Source organism: Pteropus alecto, unplaced genomic scaffold (genome assembly GCF_000325575.1).
Source record: "Pteropus alecto unplaced genomic scaffold, ASM32557v1 scaffold134, whole genome shotgun sequence".
Classification (NCBI taxonomy): Eukaryota; Metazoa; Chordata; class Mammalia; order Chiroptera; family Pteropodidae; genus Pteropus; species Pteropus alecto.
In genome coordinates this window covers 7,021,190-7,034,208 of record NW_006436283.1, presented here as the reverse complement: position 1 = coordinate 7,034,208, position 13,019 = coordinate 7,021,190, and the positions used below count along the sequence as shown (strand labels likewise).

The window sequence follows — 13,019 nt, the reverse complement described above, 5'->3', positions numbered from 1 at the left end:
GCACGCGCCCCCGCAGCAGCCGCCGGCGCCCCCCCAGCAGCAACCGCCCGCGCCCCCGCAGCAGCCGCCGGCGCACACGCTGACCACGCTGAGCAGTGAGCCGGGCCAGTCCCAGCGAACGCACATCAAGACCGAGCAGCTGAGTCCCAGCCACTACAGCGAGCAGCAGCACTCACCGCAGCAGATCGCTTACAGCCCCTTCAGCCTCCCGCACTACAGCCCCTCCTACCCGCCCATCACGCGCTCGCAGTACGATTACACTGACCACCAGAACTCCGGCTCCTACTACAGCCACGCCGCCGGCCAGGGCTCCGGCCTCTACTCCACCTTCACCTACATGAACCCGGCGCAGCGGCCCATGTACACCCCCATCGCCGACACCTCCGGGGTCCCGTCCATCCCGCAGACCCACAGCCCCCAGCACTGGGAACAGCCCGTCTACACACAGCTCACCAGACCTTGAGGAGTCCCTTAGACAAAGGGTGATGATTGGCGTGATGATCATAAAAATAACCGAAGAAAGAAAGAACCAGAATTTCCTTTGGACGTTTTTTGGTTTTTTGGTTTTTTGTTTTTTTTTGTTTTTTCTTATTCCTTAAAGACATTTAAGCTAAAGGCAATTCGTACCCAGATTCCGACGCAGAAACATTAGCTTTCCAAACGCATGACCACCTTGTTGCAAATCAGTCAGTGGCCAGGCCGCTCTTGGCTAAATGGACCAGCGAAATGGACAAACTGGACTTGAAACCGTTTTTCAAAGCAAGCGTGGAGGACGATGCAGAATCGTGTGACCAGTTTGCCCAATCTCTCTGCCTGTTTGGACTTTGTAATTATTTTTTAGCAGTAATTAAAGAAAAGAGTCCTCTGTGAGGAATATTCTCTATTTTAAATATTTTTAGTATGTACTGTGTATGATTCATTACCATTTTGAGGGGATTTATACATATTTTTAGATAAAAATTAAATGTTCTTATTTTTCCAACAGCTAAACTACTTAGTTGAACAGTGTGCCCTAGCTTTTCTTGCAACCAGAGTATTTTTGTACAGATTTGCTTTCTCTTACAAAAAAAAAAAAAAAAAAAAAAGGTATATGTGTTGTATTAACATAGAAAAAACACAAATTTGTGTTATTTGATCAGTTTGGGGGGTTAGCTTTGCTTAATGCCTCAGGCTTTCTGGTTCAAGGAGGCGCTGCCTTAGAAAAATAAAGGCCTTATTTTGCAAGTATGGAAGTACACGATAGTCTAGGGAAGCATTTGGTAAGCTTTATCATATATATATTTTTTAAACGAGAAAAAACACCTTGAGCCTTAAAACCATGCTGCTGAAAAAGACTTGCGCTCTTTCCTCCCGCGTTTGCTTGTTCGCTGCAATCTTAAAGAAGCAAAAGGCAAGCAAAAGACACGACATCTGTCTTGGGGATGTTTCAGCAGCCAGTACGTGCCCCAGCACACTGCCCCCTGGTTGCTTGCCTGGCCCCTTGTCGAACAGATGCTAGAGTCCTCTCACTTAAACTGTCACCTGTGCCTCTCTGAACACCAGCAGTTAACCTTCAAGACATTCCACGTGCTAAAATTATTTATTTTGTAAGGAGAGGTTTTAATTAAAAAAACAAAACAAAACTAAACTTCCTTTTTTTATTATTTTTGAAATTTACCTTCTTATTCAAATAGGTTGTTGGAGCCTTCCTCAAAAGGGTATGGTCATCTGTTGTTAAATTATGTTCTTAACTGTAACCAGTTTTTTTTTTTATTTATCTCTTTAATCTTTTTTATTATTAAAAGCAAGTTTCTTTGGATTCCTTGTCCTAGATTTGTATAAATGCCTTATGTCCGTTCTTTTTTTTTTTTTTTTCTTTGTTATTTTTGTTGAAAACAAACTGGAAACTTGTTTCTCTTTTTTTTGTACAAATGAGAGGTTGCAAATGTAGTATATCACTGAGTCATTTGCAGTGTTTTCTGCCACGGAACTTTGGGCTGCCTAAATTGTGTGATTGTGAGTGAGTGTGAGTGTGTGTGTGTGTGTGTGTGTGTGTGTGTGTTGACACAAAACAATGCAAGCATGTGTCATGGATATTCCCCTGCATGTTCTCTTGGACAGAGGGAGGAAAGGGGGAGGGGATCGGCCCACTGACAGACCTTAGTTCTTAATTACTTCTGTGGCTGGAGAGTTTGAGGATTGCTTTTTAAAAAAGACAGCAAACTTTTTTTTTTTTAATTTAAAAAAAGATATATTAACAGTTTTAGAAGTCAGTAGAATAAAATCTTAAAGCACTCTTATAATATGGCATCTTTCAATTTCTGTATAAAAGCAGATCTTTTAAGAAAATATTTCTGTAACTTAAAAAAAACCTGGCATTTAAATCATATTTTGTCTTTAGGTAAGGTTTGGTTTGTGTTTGTGTTTTGTTTGTTTCCTTGTTTACCCCCAAACCTTTTGTTCTCTCTGTGAAACTTACCTTTCCTTTTTTCTTTTTTTTTTTTTGTATATTATTGTTTACAATAAATATACATTGCATTAAAAAGAAAACCGCCCTATGGATTTTTTTCACCCATTCTTTTGTTAAAAGGAGGATCTGAAGAATTGGGGTACAGAAAAGAGATTGTTCCACGCCGATCAATGTGTTATTTTTGTTTTTGGTGGGCACTTTTTGGCAGTCCTAAACTCGGCGGCACTGAGAAGACGCCGTGTCCTCTAAAAAGCTACGCAGAAGAATCTTGACAAGTGCCACCTCAGTGGGTCCCAAAGAGAATTACGTGTCAGCCGTTGCCGGCTCAGGCAAAACACTCGGGGTGGTTTCAGTCCCCTCATGCTTTAGGGCAAAAGCTGTTTCATTGTGGAAGTCAGAGGGAATGTCACACCTGAAATCAGTAGCTTCTCAGAAGACAGACTGGAGAGGGCCACTTGCCTGTCTGATGTCAACAGAGCAAACTCTCTGTTATTGTGAACACATACCCCCAAAATGGGGTGTCCATTTAAAAGGCAAAGGAAACCACGGTGAAACAGTGTCCGAAGGGGACCAGAGGGACATCTGTTCTATTAACCCCTTAAATAGTTCAGAGTTTCTCTGCAGGGGCCATGGAGTGAAATGTTTTTTAATGTTCCCTCCAGTTTAACTCACCCTGAGAAGACGCAAAGCCATCATAGAAGTAATAAGTCCTAATCCTGTTTTCCTTGGCCCCGGTTAGATGGGAGTTTCCAGGATCAGAGAAACGTTCAGGTCATTTTTCATTAAACAGATGAAATCACTCCTTCCTTCCCACCCCCACACAGAGACGCCCCACCCCCACCCCAGCTGATGGGAGTAGTGTCTCCAGGGAGTCAGGTCTCCTCTCTCACCTCTCACTGGTCTAACTGCTGGGCCCCCAGTCTCTGACCGTCGTTACCAGCATCCAGACTCTCTGGTCTTCCCTCACATTGTCTGTTTTTGCTTACTGGGCCGCTGGCTTGCGTCCCACGCCAGGAGCATGACAACCAGGAAAATGGTAGTTATCAAATCGAGGCAATATTAGCACTGGGCCTCCTTGGCAAATTCCTCCAACACGCATCTACCCAGGGCCTGTGACACCTCCCTGCCCCCCACCCCACCCTCGGCGTCAGATTCTGCTGCTTGTTGGTGCCGCAGCATTCAATTCGCTCAGGCCCAGAGTTTACCCTCCACTCTTACAAAATCTATTTTACCCCCCTTGCCAACACTCACAAAGTCCTTTGGAACAGTCTCTGTGATGTCGAATTCTCGTCTGCCTTTATTCACCAAATCCCTTTGTCTATTAAAATCAACACACACACCCCCACCATGAACAACCCTTTACCTACCAGATCCACAGTGTTTGCTAGATCGTTCTCTCTACTGCTAGACATACGCTCTTTTCTTCAGTATGTGGCCTTTGGTAGGACTTCTTAGAGCCAGAATATTCCGTCAAGACATGAATTCGCTTAGGTGACCTAGAGCAAGCTGCTTACTTCCCTGTGCCTTGGTTTCCCTTTGTGTGGAGAATATTTATCATCCCTTCTTCATGTAATAGGCTTGTTAATAGAGCAGTTTTTTAGCGAGGAGCAGTCTGAGAATTGACTGGCTCTGAGTCTCCTGGTCTGGACAGGGTTCCTACTGCTTGGGAATAAAAGGTAAATGTTTGGGGTTTTCACAAGGTCCCCAAATGGTTCTGACACACAGGAAAATACAAGAGACAGCACAGAGAGAGAGAGAGAGAGAGCCTCTGAATTTGCTCATCCCCATCCACCGGGTCTCGTCAAAGACCAGCATCACCAGATTAAAACATATTTTAGAGGAATTTTTAGTCTAAATCCAGAAATGCAGAGCTTATCGCCCTGACAACGTCTTAGAAACCCAGGAAAGACTCCTCCGGACCAGAGGAGGCTGGTGTGCACGTCCAAGGTTGTTTGTTTATTTGTACTCAAAATAAAACTTTTTTTTTTTGTTTTTTTTACTATTTTAACAAAGGAGAATTTAAAAACTCACTTAGAACCAATCTTTTGGGCTGTTATTAAAATGGCACTTATGGACTAGCTTGAGCTGTGTTGGACTTTCCCACCTCCCCTCCACTCCATCCCTTCCTTTCCCCTGATGTCCAAAATGGACATTTTTGAGACACCACTATGGCATTTTTTAAATTAATCGGTGACAGTTGCTACAGCCAGAGATGGACTTATTATGATGCTAAAGAAGCTAAAGCTTCAGGCCTTGTACCTAATCTCATACTTTTTAAATTTACGTTCTTTTCTCAGAACCCCCTCTTCAAAACAAAAACAAAAAACAAAAACAAAACAAAACAAAAACGGATAAGCTTCAAGCCCAGCCAGACCTGGGTCTGCCCATGGCCATAGCTATTGGACAGTAAACCATGATACCAGAGGCTGCAAGCAAGATGCTTTTCTTCCTGTTCTCAATAGTGCCTGACACTTAGTAGGTGCTTTATAAATACCAACCTTTCATCCTATCCACGGACCTGATGGCAATGTCACAGAACGCATTATCAGGAATCTCTACCACAATGTCTACCACTTGGCCTTACATAATTTCCTTATCCCTCTGAGACACAAATGAATTTTATGTCTCAAAAGATATTATCTCATGGGCTTAATAGAGGTCCAGTGAAGTAAAGCCCACAGGAAATGTTAATTACCTCTCCTACCTCATTTCTTCACTTCCTTTTCCCACTCATTTCTTTTTGCCTGTCGTATGCCACTGCTCCCCTGCATTTTCTTAGGGTCTCCCATTGCCTCTGGCAGCTGAAAAAACTTTGCTGGGCCCTAACTGAGCTCTTCATTTTCCATCATTCACAGACTAGAACTCTTTTTAAAACTCTGGATATCTGAAGAAGAATCATTTTTAGACTGAATACAACATAGGGCAGGCAATGAGGTCAGATTTGCATTCATTCAAAACAACCAGGTAAAATTCGGGGACTATGTCCATTACCTTGAAGCAACTGCTAGGCACATCTCTTGACATTTCAGTTCATATTGAACTTGGGCCAGATACCATGGTTTCATGTTGCCATTTTCCACTTGAGGAAGACTTCTGCTCCTCATTCTTCCCATAAGCATTTGTGGAGCATCTCCTCTGGGTGAGGATTCAGCAGTGAATAAGAGACGTAGGCCTGCCCTCGTGGGGCTTACACTTTAGGATAGAGAAGTCGAGAAAAAAATAAATATTCTTTTTTGATATTTCTTTATTCACATGCCATGAAAAAAAAAATACAATTGATAAGGGCCAGTTGGGAGGCTATTGAAGTCATCCAGGTGAGAGGTGGCGGTGGCCTGGTCTAGGATGGCAGAGGAAGAGGGTAGTGGTCCACTTTGGAAATGATTTTGGTGAGAACTTCCTGACTTCTTTTATTCTCTCCTAATCTCCATCCGTGGTTCAGTGACGTGAAATTTACTCTGACCCAATTTACATATGAGTAACCCACTCCATATTCACCCTAGTCAAATGGCCACGGGTATTCTTTTGTGAGGGATGAATCGTAATGAAACGTGATTTGTTTCTCACAAACTTGTATCTCACAAAACCCTTTTCACCAGGGACCTCCAGAGAAGGACCTGATCCCAGGTGTCTAAGAGGGTCCCTTGATCTCCAGAGATTTGATTAATGCACCCCCAGGTTTAAGGAATCGGAAATTTGGAAAGTATGGAGGTCTTTTAGTTTGTGCTCTCATTGCAAAAATCCTTTACGCAACATCTCAGCCGTCGTAGCTTCTCAGTCTTTTCTAGAATGCTGACATTAATTGGGAACTCACTCCTCCTGTCGTAGAGATCTATAATTACAGAAAAATCTTATCTCTGCGGTTTCCAACCTATGGTAGAAGAGGTGACCCACTTCTGCACCAGTATGATGTGAGTCGCGTCTTTCTTCCAAATGGTAGCCCTTCAGCTATTTGTGCATTTTACACCTGACATGGTCCTCAAACCCTTCCCTAACTTGTCATTCTTTTTTGAATGTATTTCACTTATTAGCGCTCCTCTCAAATTAGCGTGCCCAGAATCATTTCTAGGACTCCAATTCTGGTTTGACGAATATGGAATACAAATAGATTCAGCCCTTTTGGAACCAGAAATCGCGCTTCCATTCATTTAAATTAAAATCGTATTCATTATTGTCATAGCCAAATCACCCAGTTATGTTATGGTGAGAAATTTCTCACCTATCGTGTAATCGTGCAATTGATTTTTTTTTGAGCTTAATTACCAGCTTTTACGTTTACCTCTGTCTTGACTGGAGCATGACATACACGAAAAGAGGGAAGGGACTGACATCATCAAGCCCTTACTTTGCCAGACACAGCAACAGATGTTTTATATACATGATCTCATTTAATCCATTTAATAACCCACAGAGACAGGTGTTATTATTACGGTCTTGTTAAGAAGGAAACTGAGGCTCAGAGAAATTAAGCAATTAACCTAAGGTCACGTAAACTAGTACACGACATAGACAACTACCTCTGATCCTCCGAAGAGAATACAAAATAGAGCTCATAGTGGGGAAGGGAGAATAAATTCTTATGTTGTACATTATGCTACAGGAAACGCTTTTTAAAGCAAAACCTGACCATGTGACACACACACACACACACACACACACACACCACCACCACCACCACCACCATCTTATTCAACATCTTCCAATGTGTACCTATTCACTTGGAATGAAATCCAAATTGTTTACAAAGGATGCCATGCTCTACTCCAGGGTTTTGCAAATCCGGCCCATCACCTATAGTTACAAACAAATTTTCATCGAAATACAGTCATGCCCATAATCTTACATATCACATATGCTGCTTTCCTGCCGTGATAGCAGAATGGAGTAGTTAGCACAGAGATGATGGCCGGCAAAGCCTAAAATACTTACTTGCTGGTCTTTACAGAAAAGATTTGCTGACCCTTTCCCGACACAATCCGGCCCTCGCCTATTTCTGTGACCTTGTCTCTTGCCGTTATCCGCCTTATTCCCTACGCCCCCACCCCTCTGCCTTCTTTCCCTTTCTTAAATCTGTCAAGCTCTTTGCCATTTAAGGGCCTTTGCATTTGCTACTTCTTTGGCCTAAAGCATCTTTTCATCAGAATTTTCCCTGTTGTCTCTTTTCTGTCTTTCAGTTCTCAGCTCAAAACGTCACCTCCTCCAAGGGACCTTACTTGACCATCCTACACTGAGCGGTCCACACGGTCGTCACCCCAGTCACTCACACATCAGCCAGTCTGCTTCCGTAACACCATCGCTTCCTGACATTACCTTCGTTATTTATGCATTTGTTCCTTCCCACTAAGGCTTTGAACTTTGTCTTATTCCCAACTCATCTCCAGCACCTATAGAAGTCTTGCAGGCGTCACAGGAGCTCCATAGTTATTGATGAATTCATTGATATATTCGGCTATTTTTATTCCCCGAGATCCTCAGGCGGGAATTGAGTATTAGGGGTTTCAAGGCGAAAAGTTATCAATTACACTGTAATTAAACAATCGATTAAGTGAACGTTTGGTGAGTGTTCCCTATTGCCGGCAGACCTCCAAAACTAATAAGATAAGGAGCTCACAAGAAAAAAGATGGAAGTAACTAAACCAACAATAGTGCTGAGTGTTGAGTTAGAGGGGAGCACAGAATACTATAAAAACACCGAACGTGGAAGGCAGACAGAGCCTTCTGGAGGCAGGGGCAGGCGGCTCACGGAGGGAAGACGTTTCAGCATCAGAGAAGGGACTGTGCAAGACAATTGGAGATATGGAAGAGGTTCTCAGTTAGGGGCCCCTACAAGTTGGTCCCGTGTGCCCGGGATTGGATAAGGGTAGGTAGGTGGCAGAGGATGCGTTGAGAGACAGGCAATGGTGGAATCATGGGGGAATTTTAGAAAGAATTTAACCAGGAAAATGACAAGAGCAGTTGTGTGCTAAAAAGAGCTTTATTCCCCCTACGCTGGCCCAGATTTTTGACTTTGCCGCCCAAATCCGGGCACAGGGAGATCTCTTAGGCGTCTCTTCCGCAGTCCGTTGCAGAGGAGACAAAAGTCTCAGCCGAGGGCAAGGCATTGGCAATATCGTGGCGAGAAGGGCGTGGCTATGCGATTCTAGGAGTAGACGTGGCAAAATTTGAGAACTGGTGGGTTGTGGACCAAGGAGATGGGGTCAAGGGTGACCTCTGTGCTGTGTCTGGTGACAAGGTGAGAGGTGTTGCCATTTAACAAATTGTGGCATGTAGGAACATAGTTGGAACTGCTTGGTGGGCATTTGAATGTGTATGTGGATTAACCTACAATACGAAATAAACATAACATGTGGATGGTGATCAAACGCAGCCTTATTTTGCCTTTACTGTCTCTTAGACTTCATTCCAGAGCTGGGATCTTTTCTTGGCTCTGAGTAATTATTGGGGGCGTGACTGCCACGTGGGGGAATGAGAACGTGACTTTTCCCAACATTCTCAGAAAATAAACGGTCCTCCTTAAAACATTTCAAAAAGTCTCATGCCCATAACCGAAATGTCCCGTCCTAGGACATAATCAAACTGGCTTAATATTAAATCTTCGTCTCTCTTCAACTCATGATTAGTTGAGGATGAAACCCTTAGTGGAGAAGAGGGTTTCTCTGCATGGTCCCTGGTCACCCGCTTCCCACTAACTAGCGAGCTGCTGTTTCCTGTCTGCCCAGCAGAGGCGAAGGGGATGGGACAAGCGGGAAAGGAGAGGAGAGGAAAATGAAAGGGTCATTTATCTGGATGGCATCTCACTGTTGGGTCCTGGTAGATGGTGGGCCAGGCACTTGATCAGGGCCGACTCTTTTTCCTGGGGGCGCTTTCATAACTCCTCAATCGTGCCGCCGTCTTGACTCAGGCAGATGCATTACTCTTCAGACTGGTAGTTTTCGCCTCCTACCCCGCTGCTGAGCATGCTCAGAACACACCCAGCCTCTTTCTGAGAGGTCCCCCTGCCCCAGCAGGCGACTCTGCTAAACAGGACCCGCAATGACCCCGGGCTTGTTCATCCTCCCAGGAACCACCCCGGGTTGCTGGAAACACATCACTTACCTGGGAGAGGTCACCACCCCTTACGTTCGACCCAAGGTCCCTGGACATTCGAGTCAGGTACCAGTTCTCTGTGCTTCTTTACTATAAGAACTCATTTCAAAGCTTCGGGCGCAAACTCTTTTAAAGCCTCATTGGCTCAACTCGGGCTTAGTGGATAACACCACCACACCTCCCGGTGAAGAGAGCGTGAGCACCTCTGCCCAGCAACGACTGTCCAAAAAGCACCCTTCACACACTTCCTTTCTTATTCCTGACTCTGCCCCACCCCTTGTTTCTTTGGGGAAAAAATAAAAATTGTAAAACTTGCATACAGTGAGATGCATAGATCTTATGTGCATACCTCTATGATTTTTGATAAAGGCGTACATCTGAGCAATCCAATAGAGAACATAACCATCATTCCAGAAAGTGTCTTCATTCCCTCTTCCGGTCAACTCCCATCTCCCTTAGACAACCACTGGTCTGATTTCTATCAGTACACATTAGATCTGCCTGTTCTTGAACTTCGTATAAATGGAATTATACGATATGCACCCATTTACAGCTGGCTTCTTTTGCTCAACGTGATGTTCACGAAATCATCAATGCTGCACGTATCAGTAGTTTATTCTCTTCTCTTGCTGGGTAGAGAGAATATTATAAAGATCCACCAATGTGTTTATCTATCTTCCTGCTGGTGGACATTTGGATTTTTTTTTTTTTCTAGTTTGGAACTATTGTGAATAAAGCTGATCTAAATCTCTCTTGGGCAAATACCTAGAAATGTTATTGCTGGGTCATAGAACAGATAAATGTTCAACCTTGTAAGGAACGTCCGAGCCATTTTCCAAAGTGCGTCCATCTTGCGACACCCCCACAGGCGATGTAGGAGAGTTTCGTTTTCTCTACATGCACACCGGCATTTGCCGTCAGATTTTCTCGTGCTTTTAGCATGCCTTTCCAATGACCCCCTCGTCCTCACTGTCATTCCCTTGACCATTGTTTTGAGTTCCAGAAGTAATGTGACGTCAGATCTGACGAGCCCCTTCCGGAACTCAGGTGTTTATTTACTCTCTTCGGATGGGAAGAGTTTAGATATACACTTTTCTTACGACTTTTCATTTTCGCAGCCGTCCCTACAGTGTATGACTCCAGCCAGACCCACGTAGGGTGTGCCAAGCACTGTGAGGGAACCAGTTGTACTGGTCGCCCAGGTCCAGCTATAGATAAAGAGGACTGGAAATCAGAAGTGTCTAATATAAGACTCTCGGCTCCCTTACCGGCAGCTTGGAAGGTGGAGGAAGTCAGGATAATGGAAGGGAATGTTAAATCCCAAATAAACATCTGAACTTCTAGGTGGTGCTTATTCAAACTATCCTAAATTCTCTCATCTGTGGAGAGCTGACCCACCTCTGTGCAGATAAAGGACCTTGCAGAAAGATGACATTTATGGGGCTTTCGCACTTTACAGCTGAAATCCTCTAAAAAGGGTCAGATTTGTTCCCATCTTGAGTGCCCTTCATCTCAGAAAAAAAAAAAAGAGACACTTCTCTTATAGGGTTCCCCAAAACAGAGATAGAGAAAGGAGTCTGGAGCCTCGTTCGCCTGACACTTGAGGACTCCACGTCTCAGAAGGATCATGCATTGGGCCCCAGCTCCCCAGTCAACAGATCTGTCTCTCTCCGGAGCCAATTTTGAAAGTCCCTGAAATTTCTGAAGCCTTCACTGAACACGAGCACACATTTGACCTCTGAGTTGATTTCAACACCCAGCTGGCCCCTGTCTGAACTCCTGCCTCCATGGAGAATTCTTGAAATCCATCCTATTTTCCACCTGCAGCTGTTTTCTGGGATTTGACAAAAATAATAATATGGCATCTTTAAATCCCCCCAATGTTCCTGCTTCTCAATCCCCTGTCCCCACCAAGACTCTTTCGCACCCGGTTTTCATCTGTGTTATCTGGTCATTTCGATTCAGCCATAATGCAAGTGGTTAACTGTTGAAGCCGAGCCTTCTCTTCATGCCAGATGACAAATTTAAGACGGCAGAAAAGTAACTCGAGCAACAGAGTATCAGAAATCAGCCATGAGCAGTAGCTGATCAATGGACACGAGGCCAAATGTCCAGCTAGAGCCAGCACCCACAGCTATTAATCAAAACAGTCTCAGAGGCATAGAATGTGGAAAGAACTGTCTTGCTTTGGTTTATTTAACCATATTGCTCGAGAAGTCGTAATCACCAAAACAAGTGTCTCTTCCTCATCCACCAGCTGGCAGGCTCAATGCTAGAAGCTAGAGGTACAGAAGGACCCCACATCTAATAAAGAAGAACCCCCATTAAACAAGTAATTTTAATAAATTATGAAGAGCTATGTTCCTGGATTAAATATAGTCAAGGGAGTCAAATGAATAAAGACTTGATTGTCAAGAGTTTCCTAGCTTCTAAAATCGATCATCTGAATGTCTATCGCTTTTAAACACTGTGTGAAAAATGAAAGATTACTTAATAAATAGATTCACCGAAAAAAAATCAATATCCTGATTTGTAGAACCATCTTCCGTTTGATTAGCATGTAGATTACCCTCCCTGGCAAGCTTATACTTTATTACAACTTTAGAGATTTAACTGACACTGTCATTACCATTCGCTATTGACGGCGGAGAAGGGGTGGCAAAGTCCTCACTTTCCCAGAAACTCTGCTCCTGCTGATATGATATCTGCCCTCTTGCCCCAAGTTGCCACATTTTCTTGATTTCTCAGAGCCACCCAGCCCGAAAGTCCCTCTGGAGGAAGAGGCCCATGGCTTTTGAAAGGAAGCCAATAGTTATGACTAAATGTCCTATTCACTGTATCATCTTGGTCAGTCGTTGACAAAAACGAGATGGTGTGCTGACCTGCTGTTGACTTTCTGTGCCAAGACTCCGACAAAAAAACCAGGTCTAAACCAAATCGGGGGAATTTATGTGAAGTTGAAGAAAGAACAGTCACCGTTAACTGCCAGCAGCAAATCTTCTCTGTTATATTAAAAGATAATTCAATCTCCGTGTTTACAGCCTGGCTTGGAGAGGGACAAGGGAAAGAAGGGTGAAGGGAAGGTCTGGTGACCCACGGAGCGGGCAGACGCATGCTGGCGACAGTGTGTTTCGTGATACCCAGCGCCAAGGAACAGGATCTTGACAGACTGCAATGCCCCCTCGGGCTGCGACCCACCCCACAAGCTGCTGTTGTCCTGCCACAGCTGTTTCCGTTTTTTATTACGATTTTCTTCGCCTTTCATTTTCCAGGCCAAGGGGAAGCTCAGGGGGCCCATCTGTTTCTCTCTTGCCCTTTTCCTGTTCCCAGAAGCAAAGCACACACATGCATGTGTGCACACACGCTCCGCACCAGGCCACCGCAGAGTCCTTGAGGACAACGAAGAACAGGAACCAGAAGTGAACCTTACCCACCCATCAGCACTCCAGGGACCTGGAATGAGAGGCAGCCGAAGAGGGGCGGGGGG

The 13,019-nt window shown here is 44.3% G+C and overlaps 1 protein-coding gene across 1 annotated transcript in view; it reads left to right on the top strand.

Moving 5' to 3' along the window:
• SOX9 (SRY-box 9) overlaps nt 1-1,798 on the top strand; it is a 4,813-nt gene extending 3,015 nt beyond the window's left edge. Inside the window, exon 3 of the mRNA XM_006912266.3 lies at nt 1-1,798. This exon is cut by the window's left edge and continues 352 nt beyond it. Coding sequence (XP_006912328.1) covers nt 1-463 — 463 coding nt within the window. The 3' untranslated portion in view covers nt 464-1,798.
• Nucleotides 1,799-13,019: the final 11,221 nt, after the last annotated feature.